The 7,027-nt window shown below is 42.8% G+C and overlaps 1 protein-coding gene across 1 annotated transcript; it reads left to right on the top strand.

Annotated features, from left to right (window-relative positions):
- Positions 1-699: 699 nt before the first annotated feature.
- Positions 700-6,082, top strand: LOC133927268 (T-complex protein 1 subunit eta-like). The gene is made up of 14 exons (XM_062373649.1): positions 700-874; positions 955-1,215; positions 1,528-1,653; positions 1,755-1,958; positions 2,113-2,282; positions 2,392-2,527; positions 2,615-2,731; positions 2,865-2,984; positions 3,066-3,164; positions 3,244-3,333; positions 4,066-4,147; positions 4,285-4,373; positions 4,451-4,525; positions 5,570-6,082. The coding sequence occupies exons 1-14, from the start codon at positions 860-862 to the stop codon at positions 5,666-5,668; spliced, it is 1,683 nt and encodes a 560-aa protein (XP_062229633.1). The 5' UTR covers positions 700-859; the 3' UTR covers positions 5,669-6,082.
- The last annotated feature ends 945 nt before the right edge of the window (positions 6,083-7,027 follow it).

Here is a 7,027-nt window from a genome sequence, read left to right as displayed (position 1 = left end):
GCAGTAACTACGGGGCACGTTTTCAATGGTAAAATAACACTTTCCCAAAATCTTGGTAAAATCTTATAAATTTATGCCAACGCATCAAACACAAACACGTGTTGAATGGGAAGGCACATAGACCTCGTCGTAAGGAGGTTGATGTGATGTGAGATAGCATCTCATTACAATTGAAATGAGTTGTCGCTCTTCAAGGCCGCTATCTGCACCGGAGCTAAAAACACCATGGGACCTCGTGGAAGTCAAGGCTAGTATCAACGAAACTTGCCAATTGCCAAATAAATGGATGCAATCCCGATTGATGTGATCCGTAAGTGTCTATCGGACTTACATAAGCTACCGCTGCCGTATTGTCGGAGAGAGATGACAAAAAAGAAAAGAAAAAATAGACTTACATGAGAATGGTTCACGCAAGAGATTGGTGTGGTTGAGAAATATTTAAATTATTTTATTTTATTTTATTCTACAAACTCTAAATTCTATATAGATCTTAAAGTTAAAATTTTACCAAACAAATCTTAAAATTAAAGCTTTACGAAACAGGATCTAAGCACCTCGTTACACACGCTCTAATAGTTAGGACAGATGATTAACCGCAGCTTTCAAAATGAGAAAAATGGTACGAATACTGCCGTCCCTTAGATCCAAGAATGAACGGCCACGATGCAAACCAACCCCGTAGGCCACATCCGAGCCGACGAGCCTCGTAGAACTCTCGGCCCGCGCCGCCGGCGTCCACCACCAGACAGAGCAAAGCAATCGTGGAAAACCCTTGCTGCCGCGCCGCCGCCTCGCCTCCGCCGCCTCAGATCTCCCCACCACAAAGCCCCAACCCCGGCGCGACACCAAGCTCGCCACCATGCCTGCGATGATGGTAAGCCCCACGACGCGGGCTTTCCTTCTGCCATTCCGCGATCTCCTCTTACTGACGCGTGTTCGTTTCCGATTTCGCAGCAACCGCAGATCATCCTGCTCAAGGAAGGGACGGACACGTCGCAGGGGCGGGCGCAGGTGGTGAGCAACATCAACGCGTGCACGGCGGTGGGGGACACGGTGCGCACCACGCTGGGGCCCTGCGGCATGGACAAGCTCATCCACGACGACAAGGGCGGCGTCACCATCTCCAACGACGGCGCTACCATCATGCGCCTCCTCGACATCGTCCACCCCGCCGCCAAGATCCTTGTCGACATCGCCAAGTCCCAGGACTCCGAGGTATTGCCGAATAGCTTGCTTAACTTGCTCGAGACCAATGTTCGCTTGGCCTGCTGTGCTGTGTGAGCTTGTACCAAGCATTTCTTGACAATGTTCCACGATCAGCTGATCTGTCCGCTCTTACACTGTGACACAAGATTCCGTAGTATAATCAAGGTGTGATAAATGTGTGAAATGAAATAACCTGCAATACCAGTTTTGGCTTGCTGTCTGTCATCCCTTATCAATTCCATTTCTATCGATCTGTTTGTAACCTGCAATATGCTGTAGTTGCTCAGTAACTTGGATATCATAATATCATGTTTTCTCCAGGTTGGTGATGGGACTACAACCGTGGTGCTTCTTGCTGCTGAATTTTTAAAGGAGGCAAAGCCTTATATTGAGGACGGAGTACACCCTCATAGCCTAATTCGTAGTTATAGGACTGCTGGCCATTTGGTTAGTGCGCTTTCCACTCTTTTCCTCTTTGAATAGCTGTGCATTTGGTACCTTGCCAATTGTCACATTTAACTTTCTAATCCACATGAGGTTCTTATCAGGCAATTGAGAAGGTAAAAGAACTGGCAGTTAGCATAGAAGGGAAAAACCTTGAAGAAAAGAAATCACTGTTAGCCAAGTGCGCTGCAACGACGCTCTCGTCGAAGTTAATAGGTGGTGAGAAAGAATTCTTCGCTCCCATGGTTGTCGATGCTGTTCTTGCCATTGGCGATGATGACAGACTTAACCTTATTGGAATAAAAAAGGTAATTTCTCAAGATATTTGTACCAGGACTTTCATGCCTAAGATCCTTGTTATATGATGTATACTACTGATACGGAACTGGATTTCATTTCATAGATGCTTAAAAGCTAACTTTCACTGAGAATCAGATGTTCTTACTCTTGAACTGCTACTAGGTTCCAGGAGGTACTATGCGAGATTCCTTCCTTGTTAACGGCGTTGCCTTCAAGAAGACATTTTCATATGCTGGATTTGAGCAACAACCAAAGAAGTTCTTGAATCCAAAGATTCTTTTGCTGAACATTGAGCTAGAGTTGAAATCTGAGAAAGAAAATGCAGAAATCAGGTATGCTCACCCAATCCAAACACTTGTTACAGTATTACCTTGATTTGTACTTTTTTTTGCATCATTCATTCTCTCCCTTTTTCTCACTTTTAAGTCTTTATTTTTCTAGATTGTCGGACCCTCTGCAGTACCAGTCAATTGTTGATGCTGAATGGAACATTATTTATGACAAGTTAGAAAAATGTGTAAAAAGTGGGGCAAAAATAGTGCTTTCACGGTTAGCAATTGGTGATCTTGCAACACAGGTATGTACTCCCATTGCAATTCATTCTGTTTTTTCAAATTTGCTTCTGTGTACTGTAGCCTGAGGTCAACGTTTCTTCTACGTGCAGTATTTTGCAGATAGGGACATTTTCTGTGCTGGCCGCGTTACAGAAGAGGATTTACAACGTGTTGCAGCGGCATCTGGTGGAACCATTCAGACATCAGTGAACAATGTCGTTGATGAGGTAATCATATTCACATTCCTGGCTTTGGTCTCTAGATGGATATTGGACTTGATTGTAAGTACATAGGTTAACATAGTCGTTTGGCAATAAATGTTAGCTGACCTAACTTGTGGTGTTCCTCTTTGTTGAAAAGATTCTTGGTTCCTGTGAAGTTTTCGAGGAAAAGCAAGTGGGCAATGAACGGTTTAACATATTTAGTGGTTGTCCTTCTGGTCAAACAGCAACCATAGTGCTTCGTGGCGGTGCAGATCAGGTCCTTTACTGCTATATATGATTTCTCAAGTTTGCAAATTAATCATGACAGTACTAATGCTGTTGTCATATGCTGTACTAGTTCATTGAGGAGGCTGAAAGAAGTCTCCATGACGCTATCATGATTGTTAGGAGAGCTTTCAAGAACTCAACAGTCGTGCCTGGTGGTGGTGCTATTGATGTATGCATTGGAAACCTAAGCTACATGATGCAATCTTCTGCACATATTGTTATGCTAACCTTTTTTATTTTGGTATTAGATGGAAATAAGCAGGTATCTCAGGCAGCATGCGCGGTCCATAGCTGGGAAGTCTCAATTTTTTGTAAATTCATTTGCTAAAGCCCTTGAGGTATATCTGCCTGGCCTATTCTTATCCATTCCAAAACATAGTATATTTTTTCTCCTTTAACTTTGCAATCAGATTCATATTTGACGGAGGAGCTTCTGAGCTCCATCCTCGAGGGTTGCACAAATTTTAAACAACCAAGGGTGGCTTCAAACTACTGACCTGTGGAATGCTTCATGATTCATGCAACCCCAATTGAAGGGGTGACCTTTGTTTAATTGACGCTTTTCTCAAGTCTCTGCTGCTGCTTGTATACAATCAAAAGTACAAGGCTTTTGTGTAATGTGATTTTCGGGAATGTAACGAACAATGCTTTTGTGCTCTCTGAAAAGTGGAAACTAATAAACTGTACAAATCTTGAAGTGGAATGGTATTATGCTAAAGTTAGTTGCGGAGTAGTGGGTAGTGTCAGTCCGCTTTACATGACCCTTGGGGCAAAAAATATGCAATATGAAAATTACCATATATCAATAGTTTCCGCCAGCCATTTGGTCAGGAAATATGGGTTTCCTTCACATTGGCTACTGTTGGGTTGAAGTTTCGCTGTAATAAAGAATATGCCTGGTGATGTTTGTGCACTACAATTTGTGAATAACATTATAAGGCTGTGTAGTCATGTTGACGGTTCAGTTGGGTTTGTGCTTTTGCTTGATGTTTCCTTGTTTAATTCTCATATATCACAGTTTTCAAGCTTATAGAATGCAATTTCCTCAGTTGAAGTAAATCTGCCTGCAGGTAATTCCAAGACAGCTTTGTGACAATGCTGGATTTGATGCAACTGATGTGTTGAATAAGCTCAGACAGAAACATGCATCCGGTTGGTTATCTTCTGCTTTGTTTCAATAGTTGAGCTTTGTTGCAAGTTTTCAACTCATTCAAGCCATGACTAAATATAATGTCTTCATGAACTCAGAAACTACATTTTTTTCTAACTCTTTTGTTCACTTCTAACAGGTGAAGGTGCTAATTATGGTGTGGACATCCACAATGGTGGAATTTCAGATTCTTTGGCTAACTTTGTGTGGGAACCTGCAGTCGTGAAGGTAACTGTGCTTTGCCTTTTACTCAGTGTCTTTCACATTCTAACTCCTACATTGGTGGCATAAAATTTGTTTTCCAGATCAATGCCATAAATGCTGCAACTGAAGCTGCTTGTCTTATTCTTAGTGTGGATGAGACAGTAAAAAACCCCAAGGTAAGGAAAAGTATTGAATGTCTACAAAGTGTCACCTGTCCATCCTTTAACTCCTTTTGCCGAAATGCATTTTAGTCCAATATTGTCCATTCCCAACACCTACTAGGAACATTATAGTCTTGTAATCTTGTTTCCATGTGTAATTTGAATAAACAAAAAACGTTAAGGCTCAAAATCCCTTCAGTGCTTTAGTGTGTCCAAGATTGTTTCCATGTGTAATTGGAGATCATTGGTATTATTTCTTTTTTTCTGATTTTTGTGTCATCCTTTTAGGCACGCAGCTTTACCACACTTTAGTGTGTACATGTAGTTGCTATGACCTGCTCATGTTTTTTGCAACCTTGTTCCTTTTATTTTCCAGTCCAAAATAAGTGTCATTTTGGGTTGCATGCAGTCAACTATTTCAAACTTTGGCTATAAATTATTTTTTATGTATCTTTTATTTTCCAGTCCAAAATAAGTGTCATTTTGGGTTGCATGCAGTCAACTATTTCAAACTTTGGCTATAAATTACTTTTTATGTATTGAGTTTGGATACTTGGAAATGACACAGGTAGATTTGTCTCAAAAAGTACTTTCATAATAGTATACTTTTGCTATGTTTTACCAACATATTACAACAAAAAGTAGTTGTCAAATTTGTATTTTGGGGATCATGTCGATGTCCAAAACGAAACTTACTTAAGACTGGAGGGAGTATGCTTGATCTAAGTCCTGTTAATTTTTTTATAATGGAAAGGATGTTTCAGCCAATCACATGTCAAGTTTACCCCAATTTTGTGTTAGTAGTTCTCTTTAAGTTGTTTCTCTGCATATTGGTGATAGAAGCATGTTGTATGCTTGATCTAAATCTATGCTTAGTAATTTTCAACTTGGATGCTCTGACTCCGATCTTTCTATTTGCCCTTTTTTGGTAATGGAAAAGCTGTTTCAGCCAATCACATATCCAATTTTATCTTAGGAATTTTCTGCAAGTTGTTTCTCTGCATTTTGGTGCTAGAACGGACCTCAAATCATCTAACTGGTTTACCATCTATGCTATAGTCTGAGAGTGCACAAGGTGATGCTGCTGCTATGGCTGGTCGGGGCCGAGGTGGAGCAGCCATGCGTGGCCGTGGTGGAAGGGGTATGAGGAGGTGGTAATCATGCCATGCCACACTGTGACTTCTGGCCAGTCATGCGGGTCAAATTTTGGAGTTAGGTTCCTTCCTCTCCCTGCGCTCAGCCGGAACAAGCATGTGTGCCCGTTGTGGGGGCGTTCATGTGAGCTCTATGATTTCCTAAGTGTGCTAGTCGGAAATTGCAAATATTGCTGTTATGGTTTGCCTACCAGCTTGTGTAATGTCACAGGCTGGCAGTTGCAGTCTATGGTCCATCTTGGTTCGTTTCCTGCATAGCATTTGGTAGGATCATCCTGTGAAAAAGATTTATGTACTGAGATTGTAAAATATTATTGGTTTCTCGTGCGATAAGGCTGGCATAGCAGAGGTATTTTTACTGTGAAATCTATCTGTAACTGGTTGGTGAGAGAGAATCCTAACCAGTGTTATAAGCACATTTGGAAGGCCAAAATTCCACTCAAGATCAAACTTTTTCTTTGGCTTCTGGAACATAATGCGTTGCTGAATAAGGACAACTTAATAATGCGGCACAATTGATCCGGTGATCCTTCTTGCTACTTCTGCACCCAGAATGAAACTTGCCAGCATCTATTCTTTTTGTGTGAAGTTGCCAAAGTGGTATGGGGAATTGTTGCCACTTGTATCGGTACCACGACTATACCAAATTCTTTGGCTCAAAACCATCTTTGGCGGTAATTTGTTGTGCTATATGGAAGGCTCGTACTAGAGTTTGCTTTGAAAATAAACTAATTCATGATCCCACTGATATAATTTTTCATGCATGTTCGTTCTTAAATTTCTGGTCAGACTTGTTCGTTCTTAAATTTCTGGTCAGATCTGTTGAATGATATGAGTAAGGAAGAGCTGTTGCATGGCGCCCAGGCTTGTTGCAGACTGTGAACCAAATTCTCTCAGCTCGTCGCCCTGTGCAGCATCGTCCTGGCGGTCACTGCAAGGAGATTGGAGGGAATCCCTTCGCGAGTGAAGGGAATCCCTTCGCGAGTGGAGGCATTGGCAGCCATCGCGTACTGCAAGGAGATGCTCCGGCGCCGCACACGTCGTCGCGGGCTCGCCGCTGCCGCCGCCCTCGCGTAGCATGGACGGTTGGCTCTACGAGAGGCAGGATGAGGGGCATCGCTAGCAGCTAGCGCTGCCGCGCACTGCAACGGGTGCAGGGACTCGCAGCCAGCGCGCCCACCACCTCGCGGGACGAGGATACTCTGACGTCGCGGGTCATCACTTACATGTAGGGCTAGGCTCATGTGTCAACGATAAAGTTACCGTAAAATTAGAAGATTCAGATCTCATCTCGCGAGGCAAGCGAAGTACACACAACAAGAGGCGCCACGCCCGCCCTGGCCACGTCAGGACGGCTCGCTCA

The sequence above is a fragment of the Phragmites australis genome, chromosome 8, assembly GCF_958298935.1.
Source record: "Phragmites australis chromosome 8, lpPhrAust1.1, whole genome shotgun sequence".
Classification (NCBI taxonomy): Eukaryota; Viridiplantae; Streptophyta; class Magnoliopsida; order Poales; family Poaceae; genus Phragmites; species Phragmites australis.
This window is presented reverse-complemented; position numbering and strand designations above follow the sequence as displayed.

What these genes read in the sequence shown, in the direction of transcription:
- LOC133927268 (XM_062373649.1), top strand. An exon ending in ACCTTATTGGAATAAAAAAG is followed by an intron (nt 1,959 to 2,112) that starts GTAATTTCTCAA and finishes AACTGCTACTAG; the next exon opens with GTTCCAGGAGGTACTATGCG. An exon ending in TTGGTGATCTTGCAACACAG is followed by an intron (nt 2,528 to 2,614) that starts GTATGTACTCCC and finishes TTCTACGTGCAG; the next exon opens with TATTTTGCAGATAGGGACAT.